Source organism: Carassius gibelio, chromosome A5 (assembly GCF_023724105.1).
Source record: "Carassius gibelio isolate Cgi1373 ecotype wild population from Czech Republic chromosome A5, carGib1.2-hapl.c, whole genome shotgun sequence".
Taxonomy (NCBI): Eukaryota; Metazoa; Chordata; class Actinopteri; order Cypriniformes; family Cyprinidae; genus Carassius; species Carassius gibelio.
The window spans coordinates 24,908,557-24,929,042 of record NC_068375.1 but is presented as its reverse complement, the minus strand read 5'-3'; the positions used below and the strand labels follow the sequence as shown (position 1 = coordinate 24,929,042).

At 37.2% G+C, this 20,486-nt stretch overlaps 1 protein-coding gene across 1 annotated transcript in view; it reads right to left on the bottom strand.

Annotated features, from left to right (window-relative positions):
• The window catches only part of LOC128005971 (fibrinogen C domain-containing protein 1), an 80,553-nt gene that overhangs the window by 34,594 nt on the left and 25,473 nt on the right, over positions 1-20,486 (bottom strand). Inside the window, exons 2-4 of the mRNA XM_052592708.1 lie at positions 19,893-20,372; positions 8,549-8,708; positions 7,703-7,839 (exon numbers count right to left, since the gene is read on the bottom strand). Of these exons, the coding sequence (XP_052448668.1) occupies positions 7,703-7,839; positions 8,549-8,708; positions 19,893-20,372 (777 nt within the window). The remainder of the gene's footprint in view (positions 1-7,702; positions 7,840-8,548; positions 8,709-19,892; positions 20,373-20,486) is intronic.

Below are 20,486 nucleotides of genomic sequence, written 5' to 3'. Positions count from 1 at the left end.
TGCACATGTGGGGCCCCTAGGCTGCAGCTCAGGCAAGCCTGTGCGTAAAACTGTTCCTGCAGAAATAGCTATGAAAATGACCTACAATAGCCCCAAAAAGCATTTGGACACTTAAGCTACAATTATTTAATTGCATTCGATATAAATATCATATTAAAAAAAAAAAAAAAAGGATGCTAAATTATTTGCTTTTAACATGCGATAACCAGAAATTGCACAAACACTTCTGTGAAATTGCTTATATAAAATGCATGCTTGTGGCAAAAAAGTTATACCAATTAAAAAAAAATAAATGATAATGCAACTTTGTCAGATTCGCGGCCACAATTAGAGTTAAGGCAACAAATATGATGCAAAATGCTATTTAAATTTGAACGTGAAAAGGCAGAATTAAAATGAAAAGACAGATAGGTTTGAAATACAACAAAGTGAGCCAGGACTAAAAACAACAGAGCATGATGCCCCTGTCTGGTAATTAGTTGGCCATTATTTCAAAATAATCCCCCTGATCCCCCTGCCAGGCTTTATTTTGAGATGATGACACCTGACTGTACATTATCCCCTATATCATACCATTACTGTGTGGAGACCTCAATACAAGAAAACATGAGCAGATAACCTTAAATCAACTTTCAGGTTTTCTACACTATGCAACAATCAGTATTTAATCTGTGATTGACAGTGAGGCTGATTACATCATGAGGGCAGGATCCCTTGTCTACAAGACACTCAAAACAGATGTCTGGTTATAGTCAGGATCGCAATAGTCATCGTCACTAACGACTCATGCTATGAAGGCGAGAGACAGAGAGATCCAGACGGATACAGAAGGAGAATAAATGAATGCGGCAAGGAAATGATACAGCTTAATGTTTCTCTGACATGATCACATTCGCAAGGAGGTGTAAGAACTCAGCCAGCAGGGATGGGAACATATGCAGTTTCAGCACACTTATGATGCTGGGTCTTAAAAGCCACTCTTTTGTTCTCAGCTTGCTCACCCCTCTTTCATTGTTCCCATTCTCCTCCTTTATTTGACTGTTCCTCTTTTTCCTCTCTCACTGATTCTTACAATTTATCACTCTTTCTCTCTCCTTCTGTTCTCCTTAACCATCTTTCTTTTCCTGCTCTGGACAGGGGAATTACTGGATTCGTATGGAGTGATCAATTGGGAGAGGCAGAATCATGTTTGATGTTTAATCTGAAGATTTAGAGACTGTCACTGCCCATCATTACTACACATATCTCACAGAAAGACACAAAAATGTGTGTGTGTGTGTGTGTGTGTGTGTGTGTGTGTCAGAGAGAGAGAGAGAGAGAGATAGAGAGAGAGAGAGAGTAAGGGTGTAACCTGATTCAGTAACATTTTACCATAAGGTTGCATACATTAACATTGTAATAAAAAAGTGACCTTGATTAATGGTCATTTCTACATATACAAATACATTTTTAAATGTAAACAGTAAAAATTGTAGAAGGTAACCTTAACTGATGCTTCATGAACTAACTAGACTATGAATAAAAATAGTAGGTTATATTTTTAAATTGAAATTAAACAAGACACAAAAAATAGTGAAAATTATTCAGAATATTTTTTTTTAAATAAACAGGAATGAACATGAAACAACAAATTAAAATTTTTAAATGAATCCTTATGTTAATTTCTACATATATTCAGATTAATGAATGCCGTAAATTATTATTATTATTAATAATAATAATAATAATAATAATAGTTAACAAACAAAAGTTCATATTGACCTGTTAACTGTCACTCACGTTTTTGAAGATAGACTTGAATGTGCATGATACAAACCTAATTTTTTATAATTCATGACTGAAAACATTTTGTAACATGATTTTGATGTGCCATTTACATGGTAATGCAATGTCTGATTTCAAAATGGCTTTAAAAGAAAAAAAGTAGGCTATATTATATATTTAACAAGATTTAAAATGGCTGTAAATTATTAATAAACCTAATTAAAAGTAAAGTGAAAAAATAAAAAGCATAACAGGAACTACTGTTTGTAGTTTTTTCATAGTGCCTAATACATTCACTAATATTAATGTAGAAAATTTCATTGTAAAATACATAGCTTGATTCCATTTCTTGGAGGGTAATCTCTATGCGTGTACTCCCAAACATGAAAAAATAAACAGTTTACACTACACATACAAACATATCTACCATTAAAGTTGATCATTTCCAAAAGGTCAATTCTGCAACTAATCTTTTCCAGACAAAAATAGAGGCTTACTTTATCTTATTGCAGCTACAAACCTATGGCACAGCCTTCGCTCTGTGCAATTATTTAACAGGCATTTTTAAATATACAATTGTACAATGAAACATGAATGAGCAATACAATATTTTTTTGCAAAAAGGGAAGAAAAACAAGTTGCATTCCAAGTGCATCCCCACCTTACCCCATTGAGTCCACAAATTGAGTTTCAATCTAAAACTTTTACATTTCAGGTCTTAGTGCTATTTTAATATTTCAGAGAGGAGTTGTGGGTACTTTTGATAAAAGCACCATTTGATAATGCCAGATCACGTAGCACTCTAATAGATCTGCTCCCATAAATGATTTATATAGCGCTCATTTTTAGTATCCTTTTAGCAGATAAAATAATAATAGTGGAATACATTATCCTGTTGCAGAGCGTGGGTCAGGAATGGAATACAGAATATTGCCATCACAGGTGATAATGCATGTGAGTTTGTTTGTTTTTTTTTGTTGTTTTTTTTGCATGCATGCATGAATGCGTAGATGTGTGTGCTTATGCAATATGTGTGTATGAGAGAAACAGAGGGATAAAGAACGAGATAGAAAGAATGAGCCTGTAATGTATGATCAAGTCAAAAGAGAAGATATTAAACATATTTCTTGACTGACACCTCTATTCTTACATCTGTCAATGCCTTAGGTGCGTGTGTGCATGGCCATGTTATGCTTGGTTCTACCCAAAAAAGAATATCAGAGTTGCAGAAACTTTTTTTTTTTTTTTTTTTACCTGCATGCCCTCCCTGCATCTCTGCTCCTTTCCTCTCTCTCCGTTTAGCATTAATGCTGAGGAAAAAAGTCTCATTCCTATTTATAGGAGCTCACAGTGTCTGGCAGAAAGAAGTGTTTTCTCTTTTCCCTGTCATGCTCCCTGCTGAAATGAAAACAAGAGGCAACCAAGGGACGAGGGAAATACATAGTAAAGAACAAAAGGACTGAGAGGTCTAATTCTGATATTAAGCAAAGCTGTAGGTCACTGCACAGGCTCAAAGTGGCTCAGGCTAAAAATTCTTCCATTTCAGTTTCCATCTGTTGTAGCGGTGGCAAACTTCACTGTAAGCTTACATCATCTTGGACAGACTTTCGGAATACATGCAATCAATTACTAGATGTCCAAAAAAATGGTAAAGAGTGGGTGGGATTCGTCCTAAATTCCCAGTGTGTAGTGACTGTGGATGTGCAGTCTGTAATAGGAAGGTGGTGTGTGTTTTGGATGGCTGTTTAAGCTTAAAGCGGTGAAAAAGGATGACCCATTTTTGTACTGAAAATCACAAATGATAGTGCTGGAACAAAAGCAGAAGATCAAGCCCGCAATTACGGCTTATTTCTGTATACACACAGTTAACTAAACAAAAGATGTATTCAGAGTTACAGTAAATGAAAGCCGAGAACGGAAAAAAAGGTCATTATGAGTTCATAGAAAAAAAGAAAAGAAGAAGCCATTTTAGATCATACGTGATCTATTTTAATCTCAATTTCTAGGTTTTTATAAGAGCACTTTAGGAAAATGTTTCAGTTGCCACATTATTGCATACACATTTTTCTGTTGTTGACAATTTGAAGAAATTAATGTCTTTAGACCGATATTTTTAAGCCAACTTCCATGTCAGAAACTAATGCCTTACTTTCTTGAGCATTATATATATATATATATATATATATATATATATATATATATATATATATATATATATATATATATATATATATATATATATATATATATTAGGGGTGACCCCGAATAGTCGACGAATCGATACTTTGATTCGAGGAGCCGATTTTACTACCAATGTAACAGTCGAATATTCACAGGGTGTTATTGATCATGCCATTTTGACTATATGGGAGAGCTCAAATGTCCAATTTCACATAGAAATTACCGGTTTTCTCCCAATAAGTTAATAAACAGCCTATTATGATAAAGCTGTAAGAATCTGAAAAGAAAGAAGCTTCAAATTAATATTTTGAAGTGCCTCAATAAATCCGACCACCCCTTCAGATTTATGTTTCACTTTCCATAATCTTTGACTGACAGAGGAGCATCTTGGTGGCAGGAATTTAAAACCTTACCAAGATTGTATAAGTATATATATATATTTGTATATTAGTGGTGGGCATAGATACATTTTTTTTAATCTAGATTAATCCCACTGTAATCTTGGAATTAATCTAGATTAATCTAGATTAAAATGGCTCATTTGAATTCTGCCAAATGCATTCAGAATATGTGTGCTACCCAAATAGAATAATGACTAAAAGTAAGTCTTTTAGAACGGGTTTCTCAAGCCAGGTGGTGCATTAGACCAGGGGCTGTTTCCTGTTTCCAAAATGCATCACAAACTGCTTCGTATTATTTTACGCACCCATGTTAACGACTTCCAGCGTTCACGCGGTTGCGGTCCGTCAGTGCGTTCCAGGAGCAGTGCGTCTGCAGCAGTGCAGCGATCATTTACGTATCGAGTAGCGGACTTCGGAGATCATTTTCCTTTAATATATTTTGTAAATTTTCTACTGCAAATATGTAAAAAAATATATTTTTTGATTAGTAATATGCATTCCTAAGAATTTGTTTTGACAACTTCAAAGGCGAATTCCTCAGTATTAGATTTTTTAGAACCTCAGATTCCAGATTTTTATATATAATAGTTGTATCTTGGCCAAATATTGTCTAATCCTAATAAAACATACTTCCGTGGATAGCTTACTTACACATCTTTCAGATGATGTATAAGTCTAAATTTTGAAAAACTGACACTTAAGACCACATATACGTAAATTGGCTATAAACTCTGATGTCCAAAAGTCTGATACAACGACTGTAAATGATTTTATTCTGAATTATCCAGAGGTCTCCAAACTCTGTCCTGGATGGCTGGTGTCCTGCAAAGTTTAGCTCCAAATTAAACACATCTGAACCAGCTAATCATGGCATACTAGAAACTTCCAGGCAGGAGTGTTGAGGCAAGTTGGAGCTGAACTCTACCAGGACACTGGCCCTCCAGGACTGAGTTTGGAGACCACTGGTTAACATAAAAAAAAGAAAAAAAGTTTAGGTTCTGTAAGATTTTTTTAATGTGTTTGAAAGAAGCCTCTTATTAAAGGGTTAGTTCACCCAAAAAGCAAAATTATGTCATTAATAACTTACCCTCGTGTTGTTCCAAACCCGTAAGACCTCCGTTTATCTTTGGAACACAGTTTAAGATATTTTAGATTTAGTCCGAGAGCTCTCAGTCCCTCCATTGGAGCTGTGTGAACGGTCTACTGTCCATGTCCAGAAAGGTAAGAAAAACATCATCAGAGTAGTCCATGTGACATCTTAGGGTCAGTTAGAATTTTTTAAAGCATCGAAAATACATTTTGGTCCAAAAATAGCAAAAACTACGACTTTATTCAGAATTGTCTTCTGTTCTGTGTCTGTTGTGAGAGAGAGTTCAAAACAAAGCAGTTTGTGATATCCGGTTTGCGAACGAATCATTCGATGTAACTGGATCTTTTTGAACCAGTTCACCAAATCGAACTGAATCATTTTAAACGGTTCATGTCCCTAATACGCATTAATCCACAAATGACTAAACTGTTAACTTTTTTAATGTGTTCACTGTTGCTTTTGACCAATTTAATGTCTCCTAGGTTAATATAAGTATTAATTTATTTTACCCAAAAAAGGGTAGTGTATCTGAATCTCTTCATTCACTCTTCTTGTTCTTCACCTCTTTTGCTCATTTCATTTCATTGTCTCCCCTCAATATACACAAACACCAGTACAACCCCCACCCCACCCACACTATGACTGTGGGTGTATTCTTTTCTAGTTGCAACAGTCTCTTGAGCAAAAGAAAGTAGGACAGTTGTGAAGAACTAATAGCCTGACAGACTGCATACACCCTCTTTCGCCTCAAGCCATTTCCTCTCAATAACTTTCTATCTCTTTCATTGTATCTACAGCCTCTATGATGTCACTGATACAGTACGCTAAAATATGCCCATGCACACTTACTGATTGCTGGAATGGGGCACAGAGAAACCATCTGTGCTGTTGTCACAACTGAAGAAACTGTCTTTCCTATTGTTTCTCTCTCACATTCGCACGTCCTTAAAAAACGTAATATTCTGCCGTTCTGTGAGTTCATAGTTAAATATAGACAATTAACTTCAGAATGTGCTACTGCATGCATGCAGATGTTATTGATCTCTGAGGAAAAGTTCAGGAAAGGACCGCCTCCGTATTCAGCAGGATTCAATCCTACGCTGGGAGACAGAGAGTAATCATAATAATGACCCTCAGCATCATCATATCGTTATCATCATATCAATCTCACTAAGAGCTTTCACAACGCTTTTCATCATTTTAAGCAGCTAAATATGACAATAACTTTGAGACTCTTGTTGTTAAGAACCTCAATAAAGACAGCAGTATATCTACATGTCATTACTAAACAAGACAATGGATTAGTGCCACAGTACATGGTTGGAGAGATTAGATGCATACAATTTTTTATGATATCAAAAGTCACATTTGACTGGGTTTTAAAATCTGGGTTTTAAAATTTAATTTAAAATCGAGAGAAGCAAAGCAGACAGCTTGAAATTTGATGGATAAAAAAAAAATAATGATCTGTTTTGGTTTGGGAAATCTGTGTATGCATTGCCCCTTGTTAAACGGATAGTTCACACCAAAAAAATAAACTCCTGTTATTTACTCGCATATGTCGTTCGATACCTGATTTTATGTCTTTTGCAATCTTTTGAAGGGATAGTGACAATTTTCATAATTTTCATGCCTTCATGTTGTTCAAAATCTATATGTATGTCATTCTCCTGCAGAACACGAATGAAGATATTCTGACTGATGAAGAACACGGGGGTCCAAACAACACTGGCCCCCATTGACTTTCAATGTATAGAGAAAAAAAAAAGATCATATAGGTTTGGAACAACATCAAATGATGACAGCATTTAAATTTTGGGGTAAATCTCTTAGGTTTGTGTTGGCAAGTATATATGAGGTAATGGTTATTTGTGCTTTTTTTGGGAGGATCTGCTGCTCCTTCAAATCACTGAATTGCCAACTCAGTACAATGACCACCAAGTCCTAACCACCTTAAAAAATTAAGAACATGCCTACCTTAATATTCAGGTTACTTGTCAATCAACATGACAATCCAACATCACATCTTTTCATTGTGGAGACCGTTCTTCCCCATGTGTGTAAATCCATAAGCGACTGAGAATAAGACCCTTGAACCACACTAATCTTCTCTTCTTTTCCCCCATTTCAAGCACGTTTAAATTAAAATGAAACCCTTACATTGGTGCGATACCAACAATACCAATAAATCACTCTTTAGAAGCTGCATAGTACCACAAACTCACACAAACTAACGTGCATGTGTTAATGTGTTAATGTGACTCACCGTCCAGCCACCTCCGTCTGTGCTCATATCACAGTAGACCTGAAAGCCGGCAGGGTAATGAGTGGGAAAAACAGAGTAGATGCCATCTTCTCTCTGACCGCTAGCATATATATCACTACAGTCCCGTGGACGAGAGCCTTGAAAGAGAGTGAGGGAGAGAAAAAGAGAGTCAAACAAAAACCTCAAAGACTAGATCAACAGATATTTACAAGATATCAAATAGCTAAGTAGCTAAACTATTCCAAGGCTAATTTAATGACCAAAGGCATATCGCTATAAGTTAGACAGGTTTTTCCAAGGCAGCTGGTGCTTCACAGTTTACTGGTCTCTGTTCCCAAAAGAGTGATCCTTTCCCCTGATTACAGAACATACTCTGCCTTTCACTGGCACACACTTGCATACAAGTATCCGCTCCACACAGAGGTTCATTACCAGCCACACCTGTGGCTCCAGCGAAGACATCAGGGCCTTAAAAGTAAAAGCTTTCAGACACATTAGGCCTCCCAAGAGCAAAATTTAAGCACAGACATTTTCCTTCAGCTTCCAGCGTCTTGTCTAATGAGAATTCATATCAGTGGGGATCAAAAAGAAGACAATAGTTATGTGCGCTTTTTTAAACAGTTTTTCATGAACTTGTCTGATGTTCTTTGGATTGAGAATTAATGAGTTAACAATGAGAGGAAGATCAGAGCACCTCTGCTTGGGGGACATAAGTGCTTGTGATTCTGAGGTGATGTCAAAAAAATCTAATCAACCCCAAACTTTTAAAAACTGTATAGTAGATCAAATGGACAATGGACACAGAGGTAAGACCCCAAACATAAACGAAGGAGATAAATCCCCTACCATTAGCACAGCCTTTAAGGCGAACTCCTCTGACTGGCGCCCTCTGCAGGTCAGCCTTCACCCTGGCCTTCAGACCTCCAGTTTCCTTCTCCATGGCATTTAGAGCATCACTCACAGAGTTGACAACCTTCACCATGTTAATCTGGCTCTCGGAGAGCAGCTGCAACACATACAAAAAAACAAGAACTATTACACAGACAGAAGAAGATAAAAAGGCAACTGGCCAGAAAAAAAACTGCAGGCAACAGATGTGTTGTGAGTCAGATCCATGTGGTTGATCTACAACTTATTATATACAGTACTTACTGACTTTAATTAAAGACAGGTCTGGAATGACAGTGATCACTTTTTGTTCCCCATCTATACCTTTATTTTTGTACTTAGTATTTTAAGATTAAATTGCATTAGGCTCCATTGCCTAAAAAATATATGAGCCATTGTCTATATTGCATAAGACTTTCTTCCCCCAAGAAGAAATAGCCTCAAGAAAAAATACCAATGGGAGCTAAACATTCCAGACTAGTACACATCTGGACTCTTATGAATGAGCATAGCCAGCTCCCTCAAGAGCTGACTTTGCATGCTCCGCTCACAAACAATCCACACATAAATCATGTGTGAGAGCCCCGATGTGGTGAGAGCAGAAATAAACATGCTATCTAAATACAGTCTGCTCATATGCAAGAGATTGAGGTGACGAGTCCTCAATCTTTTCTTTATCAATGCTATTAATCTCTTCTTTATCAATGCTATCAACCCAAAGAGACGGCACTAAATCCAGGGGTGAAGGCAGAGTAAGGGCAAGGGCAAGGGTAGATCCATATGTGATCACCACAATCTCAATCACTGCCATGCCTCCACTACAGCTGGTCTAGATCCACAAGGACCACAAACATGGGCATACTCTTCAAGTGCACCCGGCAGTAGAAGAGTTTTTTTTGCAGCAGGAGCACAATGCACACAGTCAGCCCCCTTGAGAGTTGACTGTGCATGCTCCCCAGGGCTCCATACGGCAACTAAAATGGTCGCATTTGCAACCATAAAAATGTAAATGCAAGTGAAGTTTTTGCTGAGGTTGCCACTGTCAACAAAGCCTATGTATTTACATGTTATCACTTAAAAATGTGCATGTAATGCCATTTTTCCTGATTGTTTTGGATTCACATATTTTGTTATGTTCGCGAATTGAGACTATGTGCATCAAAGTTGTATATATATATATATATATATATATATATATATATATATATATATATATATGCTTGAGTAATGATGCTAAAAATTCAGCTTTGAAAGTCAGCTTTGATTGTTTCTAATAAACTGTTTAGCTGCACTTGCAAGTGAATCTCAAATTATTTTGTGGGTTAATTAAATATATTCAAAATAAACTACAAGCATAAAAATATATATATTTTTTTATTTTGTCCACACATTCTTTCTTGTAACTCCTGCCTCTCAGTCACACAGCTGACTGAAAGGCTCATTATGCATCTCATTATGCAGGCCTTTGTCTTCTCAGGTGTAAATCACAATGATATTCATGATAGTTGATGCCTTCTCGCATATGCCCTTTACAAACAAAAAGTGTCTTAGAAAATTTTAATCAATCTATTGTTTTCTGTGAGTGAATAAACAAGATGATTTTCACATCATTTTGAAGCATAAATTCTAGGCTACAAGCTCCAGGTTCAACAATCATGTGAACAAATATTCTGTATGTGTTTTATGACCTTATTTCAGTGACTTCAGTGAAAATGTTACTTCTCAAAAACAAAATCATGTACATACATACTATTTGCATATTACTGTAGCACAGTTTGTACTGAATAGTGTTTTCAGACTTAAGCCATGTATATGTTTAGAAGCAACTGAAAAAAGCAAAAAAGTCAGGGCATGTCAAAACTTCAGGCCCCCAAAACCCCCTAGGCCTCAGAGGGTTAACCTGTTGTCTACATGATTCAACTCCTCCTATAAAATTGCATTTTACTAATTAAGAAAAACAGACTGAAAGTGTTAAAGACATACACTCTTAAAAAAGAAAGGTGCTTAAAAGGTTCTTCACAGAACCATGTTTGGTTCCACGAAGAACCATTCAATCAAAGGCTCTTTAAAGAACCATCTCTTTCTGACCTTTTTATAATCTGTTATTGTCTTCAAATGTTAAAGGTTCTTTATGAAACCATTTAGACAAAAATAAAATAAAAAATATTCTATGGCATAGTGAGGCACCTTACTATTTTTAAGAGTGCATGACAACATTTACAGGATGCATTGACGAGGACCCTAAACTATACTCAGGGGCCAAGTGATGCTTATGGTCCATGATATTGGTACAGATTCTGTGTAATAAACAATGTGTATTTCATGTTGGAAAAGACATTTAGTGCCCACTTTAAGTGAACCTTCATTCCCAGGTCATCTACGAGATGAATTAAAATGCTGATAGTCAAGAAAACATGAGATATAAACACGCCAGTATGATTGAAAAGTTAAAATTAAAGAAATAAATACATAAAAAACATAAAACACATTTATTCTGTGGCATTCATTTGGCACCTAAGATTTTTTTCTAATAGGAGCCAATTGCTCTTTACTCAATTTTTTTTGTTTGGAGCCCTGCTATTCTCCCAAACAAACAATACAATTCACAGATTCACAGTATTCACAGATATAATGTTTAGAACACACCGACTGAATTGCTGCATGCTTGCATGCTGCATGCAAACAACAGATATTTCAGACGCCCCTTTCACACTGCACGTTGGACGCGGAAAATTGCCGGAACATTGCCGGTTCGCCTTCAGTGTGAACACAAACATGTCCCGGGTTTGATCCCGGGTAGGGGACCTAGTAACATAACCAGGTTCAGTTCAGGAATGAGCTCTCTGTGTGAACAAAAGCCAGAACTAATGCTGTAATAGGTATATCGTAGAGATGACTCACGTTATCGTGCAACTCTTTTCCCAGGTGTTTTGAAGGCAGATCAGCGATCGCGAAAAATATAAATAAAAATTGTGCAAACTGTAATGAAGCAGAGATCAGTTAGTCAGTCCCTCCAGAAAAAAGCGGATTTTTTTTGTAATTGTTGCGGGCAAAAATTCTTGATTTTGCGGCAGGTTTTCTTAAAAAATGCGATGGAATATGCAGAATATTTTTTGCAATCTTATGCGATGAAATTGCGGGAACTTGCAAAAACTGCGGTTTGATGAAAAAGAGAAAAAATGGTGAACCACCCCCCCCCCACCAAACACCCTGTTCTCACTAGGCTACTACCTTACTGTAATGAGTTATTTCTTATGACTTCCTATGATAAGCAAGCATACTAAATCAGAGAATATTTAAGTTCTCATTCTGTTTTATTTCAGACCTTAATTAACACATGGCTCAAACTTACAAAACATTGAGTCAAACAAGTTCTCTAGTTTTACAAAAGGAATATTCAACTACTTATGTAAAAATTAATACAAATAAAATATACACACAAATATACAAATGCTGTTTTACAGGAATTGCAAAGTGCAATCTCTTATTGCAACGTAAATTATTTTACATGCTACTAATATACTTACAACTGTAAGGTTTTGGTACTATTCTGTAACAAAAAAGTACAATCTTACAACTGTAGAGGTGCATCAACTTCTGAATGAAACTACAACAGTCCACTGTGAAAATGAAAGCTATTGCGTAGCCTTTAAAGGGGGGGTGAAATGCTATTTCATGCATACTGAGTTTTTTACACTGTTAAAGAGTTGGATTCCCATGCTAAACATGGACAAAGTTTCAAAAATTAAGTTGTACGTTTGAAGGAGTATTTTTGTTCCAAAAAAAAACTCTTCCGGTTTGTCACAAGTTTCGGAAAGTTTTTTTCGAGTATGGCTCTGTGTGACGTTAGATGGAGCAGAATTTCCTTATATAGGTCCTAAGGCACGTCTGCCGGAAGAGCGCGCGCTCCCGTATAGCAGAGCACTGAGAGGCTGAGCACAGCCTGATCAGAGCGAGAGCGTCGCGAAAAGTCACAAAAGAAGTGTGTTTTTGGTTGCCAGGGCAAGACAACCCTGCACAGATTACCAAAAGAGAAACAGCATTAAGGGACCAGTGGATGGAAGATTATTTTTACAGAGCATCAACGGAGTTGTGCAAGTGTTTTTGTTTGTTCCCTGCATTTCGGATTGCACATCGTTTATTTCTTAAGGATAATGCAGTCCCATCGAAAAAGGGTCACGATCGTGTGTTGGAACCGCATTAGGTGAGTAAAACTGCTTCAAATATCTCTGTGTTGTTAACTTAGCTATCGGCGTGTAAGCACATCAAGTAAACAACATGCGATGTTGTCATCAAACTGCACTTTCCACATGTACAGCTTAAAAAAAAAAAAAAAAAAAAGACGACATAAAGTGGAACTTAGTCATTTTCCAAAACCGCTAAGCAAATATATACAGTTTCAGTACATACCACATAGAGACGCCTTTGCTGATGATGTTAAATTTCAGCCTCTGGATCTGTGTCACAGCTTCCAAACGCTCTCAACGCAAAAGCCTACTGGCGCTCGTGATTCTTTAGCTCCGCCCACACGTCACGCCTCTAGGCGCTCGTGTTTTTCCGGGAAAAATCGGTACAGACTATATTTCTCTTATAAATATAATAAAAATAAAGACTTTTTGGAGTTATGAAGGATGCAGTACTACTCTATAGGTACTCAAGATTAACAGGATATTGAGTGAAAACGAGCATTTCACCCCCCCCCCCCCCTTAACACTGGCCTATCATTCGCCATCCTCATCCCTCTCTCAAAATAATTTGCCCCCACTGTCATGTAACACACCGGGTAACTGCTTCACGCGGTCTTTTGCACTTATTTTTGTTGGCAGATAAGAATGAATTGCATCCTTCACCCTGGTTTCACTGTGGGCTTCACAGATGATGTTCACGTCGCGCAATTACGTCACTTCATAAGGTTCCCATTGGGAAATAATGGCGATTTACTTGTGTGAAGTAAACGCAACATTTTTTAACTTTCTGCTAAGATATATGTGACTTTTATGCAACGAAAATTATTATTATTATGAAATCATGCTACCTCCGCATATTTTGCTTCCTGAAATCGGGATTTTATGCGGCGAAAGTGCGGCATATTTGAAAAAATGCGACCCCCGCATAAATATGTGGCCCTTGGCTGATTATGCATTAAATCACGCGATCGCATAATCGCGTTTTTCTGGAGGGACTGGTTACTTGCTCACTTTCCTTGCTAAAGCTGAAATAGTTTGCCAGTTTAAGTGAAAGTTAACGTGCCTAGCGTTTTGGACTCGTACATTACACGTAACATCCTGATATCACGTGTCTTTTCTGGACCTTTACGGGTTGTGTGTGAACGCACGCACATGTTCCATGTAATCACTGGAAGTGTTAAAGTTGGCAAAGATGCACTTGTAATCTTTCTGGTCTCTATGTCACCCTACCCGTTGCCATGACATCTAGCCATTCCATTGGTCTGATTTCACACATGCTTCAGGACATGGTCACACAAAGGCATTTCCAAAGCTTTTCTGAAGAATCACGAGTTCCCTGAAGGGGAACAATTCTTGTACCCAGTATAGATCTGTGTTTGATGGCTTTAACCTATGTGAACTCTATAAGTTTATTTCCTGGACATATAGTGTAGAAAGCTTTGAACCATTGATGTGAGCTGCTTATTGTCCAGTGAAAATAAAAAATCCCTTGTAGCCTATGAGAAGGCAAAATCAGTCTGGGAGACAGGTTCCATAAGGCTGGCTGTCATTTCAACTCAAATGCTTGACATGCAATAGAGCTGTAAAGGTCTTTGTGCCAGATTTACGGTGTTGTTTTCTGCTTGAGGAATAGAGCTGAATCTGCTATTGCTTGTCTAGATAGAAATAAGACTATTGATATAAACACACTCTGACACATGCATATGTATGCCTTTCGCCCATAAAGCTATGAACTTAAACTATGAAACTATACTTCATTTCACACAAAGTTTTCCCTCTTTCCATATATTTTAGGCAGATTTTTTAAGGAATGTGACCAGGTTAAATCAACCTGATTACTGTTTTAAATAAATGCTGTTCTTTTGAACTTTCTATTCCTGAGAAGAAAAAAATAAAAAATAATTTTTTTTTTCAAAAGTTTAAAAATAAAATAAAATATGAAATTAGCATAATTACAAACTAAACAAAATTTTGAATTGAATTCAATGTTATCACTGAGTGTGGGATAGGTATGGTTTTTATTTTATTTTTTTGAAAGAGGTCTCTTTTACTTGCCAAGGCTGCATTCATATAATTTAAATATTTTAAAACAACTGTTTTCTATTACAGGTGCCATATATTTTAAAATGTAATTTATCCCTGTGATGGCAAAGCTGAATTTTGTATCAATGTTGAAAACAGCTTAATATTTCAGTGAAAACCATGATATTCTTCAAATAATTCTGAAAATAAAAATTAAATAAATACAAGGCATTTATTTTCAAATTACTAGCATATTAGCTGTTTATTAGTATGTGAGGGGCCGTACAAGCCATAATATTTGTATGATGAGGTCAGTTCATATCATGGGATAGGTAAACAAAACAAGGCCATTACTAATACACAGTTCCACACTGAATGATGTTCTTTAGGACCGTTGACTATTAGCACACTGAACTGTTTAGATCATGGTTGGTTTGACACCACAGACACTTGCACATAACACACACACACAAAATAAAACTAAGAGTGAACTAAGAGTGTCTGCTCGTCGTAGGTAACATTTAGCTTAAGCTTTTCTGGGATTCTATCAATGAGTTGACTATAATACTGAGATGATTGACTGTTCAGGATTTCTTTATTTACTGGCAGAGTGTAAACAGAATAGACACTGAAGCTACTAGAGTTAAAATAGATTTACACAAAGGTCAATCCATTCGTTCCTCCACAATATTTTTTCACTTGTATGGGTGATTCCATTTACTCTATGAAATTTGAGGGGGAGGGAGAGATCTATCCCTTCTGTGTGTGCATATCCTGCTGCTTCATGGAGCAAATGTGCTAAAATGCTATCATGTTTAACCTGTAGACCTCAGTTAATATCAGAGCTGCTTTCACCACAAACTAACAATTAAACTGGCATTCCAATTAAATATAGCACTGGGTTTAATCTGTGACCAGGGAACAGTGTGTTTCATTTTTCATGCGAAGGGAGAAAATAATAGGTAGGCCCTTAATTAATAAAGTGTGATAAATTTAGGGATGACACATTTTTACATGGTTTATACGGTAACAACACACACCCTCTTCTGCCTCTTTTTCTTCCCTATTCAGTGGTGGTTCAAGCCTGTGCTGATTGTTGCTTTCTATGCTCCTTTCCAGATTTCACAAATCCAACTATTCATTTAAACTGTATCAAAGCTCAACCAAAATAAAAAATGAAACAGAAGACCCCTCACAATCACATACTCATACACACACAAACACAGGTCACCACTGCTGTCTAAAAGTCATCAGAGAATGGAGGATTATTTTCTATTCAGGGGGGATTTTGTTAACGCCTTTCTCTGTCACACAGGTGTTTGGTTGTGATAAACAACTCTCTTTCACTCCTGCCCGCCGCGTGTTTGTCCGTGTGTGTATGTGTTTTTGTTTGACAGATTTGGTAAGTAGAAGCTTGTCAGTAACTAGTGGTTTGAGAGAGATGGTGTTAATCCTAAACCTGAAATCTTCATAATTCAGATTAAAGTCAGGCTTTAATCTAGTAATTCACTTAACACTGCAAAACAGTCCACATCTGCTGTTCCCCAGCTCTGAAACTGTAGTCTATAGAGAAAGAAGTGATAGAGCAGTTGACATCTAGTGTATCAATGTCCTCATATCAGCTTTCTCTGTCCTCAGCTGGCAATAACACAATGTATGTGACAATATATATATCACTAGAACCGTGCATAATGCAGCATAAGTACAATATGTTACAGGATGCTAGTGTGAAAGCCAACATATTCATAAAATGCCCCGGAGCATTAAAGAACCACGCAGATAATAATTAAATTGCAAATAATCAATCAGTGGCACTCTGTCACATGGTGGACGTTAAACCCAAATAAAGGAGCCTTACACATTCAAACAAATATTGCTCTGAGTTTAAATTAATTAATTAAATAAATAAAAGTGAAAACCTCAAATATAATAAGCAGCTTTGCCCCTAGAAGCTTTGGTTCTGTGTAAATAAAATGCATCAGAGCAGCCTCAGAATGTGGAGTTGTCGTGATGGAGTATATTTATTCACTCAATATGTAAACTTTTTCCCCCCATGTTTCTGTTCTTGGTTATACTGTATTAAACTGTTAATTTAAATAAACTTTAAAATAAATACATTTCATGTATTCCTCATAAATCTTGTAAGCATCAGCAATGTAATTTATTGATACTTTTACCATTTACTTTACCAATGCACTATAGATAAAATAAATTAAATCAAAGAAATTTATGAAAAAATTTATTTGCTATCATTGGAATAAATTTGAACATTGTAATAAAATTTAAATATTTTTAAAGTTATAATAATATGTCACAATATTGTGTTTTTAAGGGGTTTTACTGTATTTTTTTTGTTAAATAAATGCAACTTTTGTGAGCGCATGCTTGTAAAACTGTGGATACAAGAACCAATGTTCTGACATAGCATTCGCTGCGGCTTGTTTTCAAGCAGACAAATGCACATGCATTTATCACATGCATACATCAAGGTACTCTCATGGTGCTATCATGAATGGTGGCAGAGGATATGTGGAGGAGTTCCTGAGCGTTTATCATCTGTCGAGCTGGAGCGATCATATGCTTAATGCTTACTTTTCAGATGGGACTGGACAATTATTTATTTATTTTTTTATTTCTGTCTCATGGCGATTGATATAGACCTGTATCAGACTTTTTAAATTACATCCTTGATTTGAATGACTCTGATTTCTTTTTTGACGTGGAATATAATCGTCCTGATCCTGTCCGGAAGCATGTGGGAGCGTCAGTTCACAACAAGCCAGCTCCCTCCACATACCGCTCCAATGAGCCTGCTCCCATCGTTCCAGCCATGCCTTCCAGATCCCTTCCAGCCCTCAGCCCAGAAAATGAGGCACCAGCGCTCCAGGATTTGGCGCTTCCTCAGGAGTTCTCGACTACTATCCTCTCGTCTAAGTCCGCTCCAGAAAACTCTCCTTCGGCTCCTGAGTCTCCTTCATCTCTATTGATCCCTTCCAGCCCTCCTTAGTCTCCTGAGCCTCCTTTGTTGGCGAATTCTGCTCCTTCAGAGTATAATCTAGAGCCCGTTGCTTGAAAGCATCCTCAAGTCACCGCCCTCCAAAGCGACACCCTCCCTCCAGGATTCCCCAGGAATTTTTTTTGGGGGTTCCCATGGCTGTGGTGGCCGAGCCGGATAAGGCCACAGAGGATCCGCCATGACAACCTGAGTCCACTGATCTGCCATTGCCCCCTGAACTACCTACTTTGCTATGGCCCCCTGAACTCCCTGATCAACCCTTGTGGCTCTCCTTGTCTCCATCCTATTCCTGTCCTGCACCAGCCTTCGGGGCGCTCACCCCCATCCCCGATGTTATTATATAATTCCTTAGTTTCTTTGTCCTGTTTGTATTTCGTTTAAAGTGCTTGTATTTTCCTTATTCTACTAAGTGGATTTATCAAAAAAAAAAAAAAAAAAAATTAATACCTGCCTTCTTCGTACTCCCCTTAATCTCCTGGCAACCCGTGACTATTTTAACATTATGCTTTCTACCTTTCTGAGCTTTAAAATATGTTAGTTTAATTGCTGTCAATGCAGGGCCAGAGAGCAAATATCTTATTATGGGTTTGGAATGTCACAAGGGTAAGTAAGAGTTCATTTTTAAATGTAAATGCAACTTTCAATGGTATACATAACTCTACATATGCAGCTTCTGTGGCTTGAAACTTTGACTGAAACATCTAATACACAAGGACTACTTCAATGAAGATTAATCTCCATTACTCCATTACTGGTAATGGTAATAAATAACTTCCAATGGGTCTCACATTGATGACAAAAGCATTTTGCAAATGAGCCATTGTTTGAAACAGCTAGAGCAGACCAGCAGGGTGGCAATTGAACTGAGGTTCAGACTCAGGGAAACATAAGTGTTAACACAGCATTATTCTTCCTGAAACGTCATTTATTATGGATTCTGTCCATTTCCCAGATGTTCAGTGGTTTGACAAAAGCTACTGCTGAGCTGAAATCACACCTGCTCAGTTCTGCTCATGTAGAGTCTGTATTGTAACCATGTTTTCTGTATTGAAATCAAGTAACTGCACCTATAATATATTTGAAAAAGAGCTATTAAGAAATAACTACTTTAAAATGTATATTACTATATCTAAAGTTTCCAGGCAAAGCAAATGGGTAGTTACTTTTGGAAAGAGTTGTGACAAACTACAGTGGTTGTAGAAAATACCCCCCCCCCCCCCTAAAATAACCACATTGCGTTGGTTTGCAGCATGAAATGAAGAAGGACACAGTTTTTGTTTTACCTTGTTTAAGTCTGGGATCTGACTAGGGCATGCAAGGACATTCACAAATATGTGTTAAAAAAGTAAACCTTCTTCCCTGCTGCAGAGAAACAACCCCGTAACAGGATATCACCACCTCCATGCTTTACTGTAGGAATGTTACTGTTATTTGGAAGGTGAACAGTATTGGATTTCCACCAGACATATTATTTGGTGTTGAGGTCAGATAATTAAATTTTAGAACCTTCAAACTGCGTTTTGTCAAAGCTCAGCCGTGACTGCATGTGGCCTTTCTCGAGGAGTGACTTTTTTTTTTTTTCTTGCAACCCTCCCATACAAGCCACATTTGTAGAAAATGTTTGATAATGTTGCACATGCACACAATGACCGCTCTTTGTCAGAAATTCCTGCAACTGCTTCAGAGTTGCTGATAGCTTCTTGGTTGCCTCTCCTCTTGGATTCCTCCTGAAATAATTCCTCCCAGATTAAAAATAGGGGTTTTAATCTGATTAATCGAAAAAATTATCGGCCAACTAAATGATTATTAAAATGTCTGTTAGTTGCAGCCCTAGAAATTACATTGAAATATACTATATATTATTATTATGCATGCAGCTTTTATGGCCACATATTAATTGATTAAATTAAGTTCATTTACCACACTGCATTTAAAAGTAGCTAGTAAAAACATAAGGGTGATTAAAAAAGGTGAAAAGTTCCTGTAATAGGACATGCCATCTCAACAACCCAAATGCATGTTATATTTAACTGAATATACAGCTGCTGTGCATATGTGTGCATGTGCATGCCATTACCTGTATAAGTCTGCTCTGTTCAGTCTGCAGTGAATTCAGGTCCTGTCCCAAGTTGCTTTGTCCTCTTCTGAGTGACTCATAGTCCATCTTCAGCTGTCCTGCATGAGCAGACAGCTTAGCAACTTCCTCTGCCAAGTTGACCAATAGTGCTCTATCCTGACCTTTGACAGACTTGAGATCTGTATCGTGGTCTGTGAGTGAGTGCAGCAAAGATGTCTGCACACCTTCAAGCCGCAGGAAGTTACTGTTATAATCAGGGCAGTTGGGGTCGATGAAGATATTGATGCGTGATCCATCACCCCTCTCAACTGTCACTAAAGCATTGGCTTCATCTTGATTGGTGCTAATATGAGGCGGGCCATCCGACATGGGGGGAGCCTGGTAGTGGTTCATAAGAAGAATGGTTCCCGTCACGGTGACTGCGAGCAGAACGGCCACGAAGAGAAGGATGGTACATAGCAGATAACTACAACTTATCCTCTGCAGAAAAAGACACAGAGAGACAAATAAGGTTAAATACATCATGATTATCATTTCTGCAGAACAGAAAGTGCTTTTAAAGCCCTCTCAGCTCTTCTCTGTATATATGAATCA